The sequence below is a fragment of the Fukomys damarensis genome, unplaced genomic scaffold (assembly GCF_012274545.1).
Source record: "Fukomys damarensis isolate Sample0158 unplaced genomic scaffold, DMR_v1.0_HiC HiC_scaffold_37, whole genome shotgun sequence".
NCBI lineage: Eukaryota > Metazoa > Chordata > Mammalia > Rodentia > Bathyergidae > Fukomys > Fukomys damarensis.
Genome location: NW_022900949.1, coordinates 27208709 through 27208966, shown reverse-complemented (window position 1 = coordinate 27208966; position 258 = coordinate 27208709). Strand labels below are relative to the sequence as shown.

The following is a 258-nucleotide window of genomic DNA, read 5'->3' as shown; positions in this document are numbered from 1 at the left end:
CCAGCCTCCCTGCCCGCAGGGCATCGTGAAGCGGGATGAGCTGGTGTTCCGCGTGGTCCGGGCTCACCAGATCCCCATCCTCATGGTGACCTCTGGCGGGTACCAGAAGCGCACGGCGCGCATCATCGCCGACTCCATCCTCAACCTGCACGACCTGGGGCTCATCGGGCCCGAGTCGCCCAGCGTGTCGGCACAGAACTCGGACACGCCACTGCTGCCGCCCGCGGTGCCCTGACCCGCTGCCCGCCCGGGTGTCCC

The 258-nt window shown here is 70.2% G+C and overlaps 1 protein-coding gene across 1 annotated transcript in view; it reads left to right on the top strand.

The window, feature by feature from the left end:
* Positions 1-252, top strand: part of Hdac11 (histone deacetylase 11) — a 13841-nt gene extending 13589 nt beyond the window's left edge. The window contains exon 9 of the mRNA XM_033759517.1: positions 1-252. This exon is cut by the window's left edge and continues 193 nt beyond it. Coding sequence (XP_033615408.1) covers positions 1-235 — 235 coding nt within the window. The 3' untranslated portion in view covers positions 236-252.
* Positions 253-258: the final 6 nt, after the last annotated feature.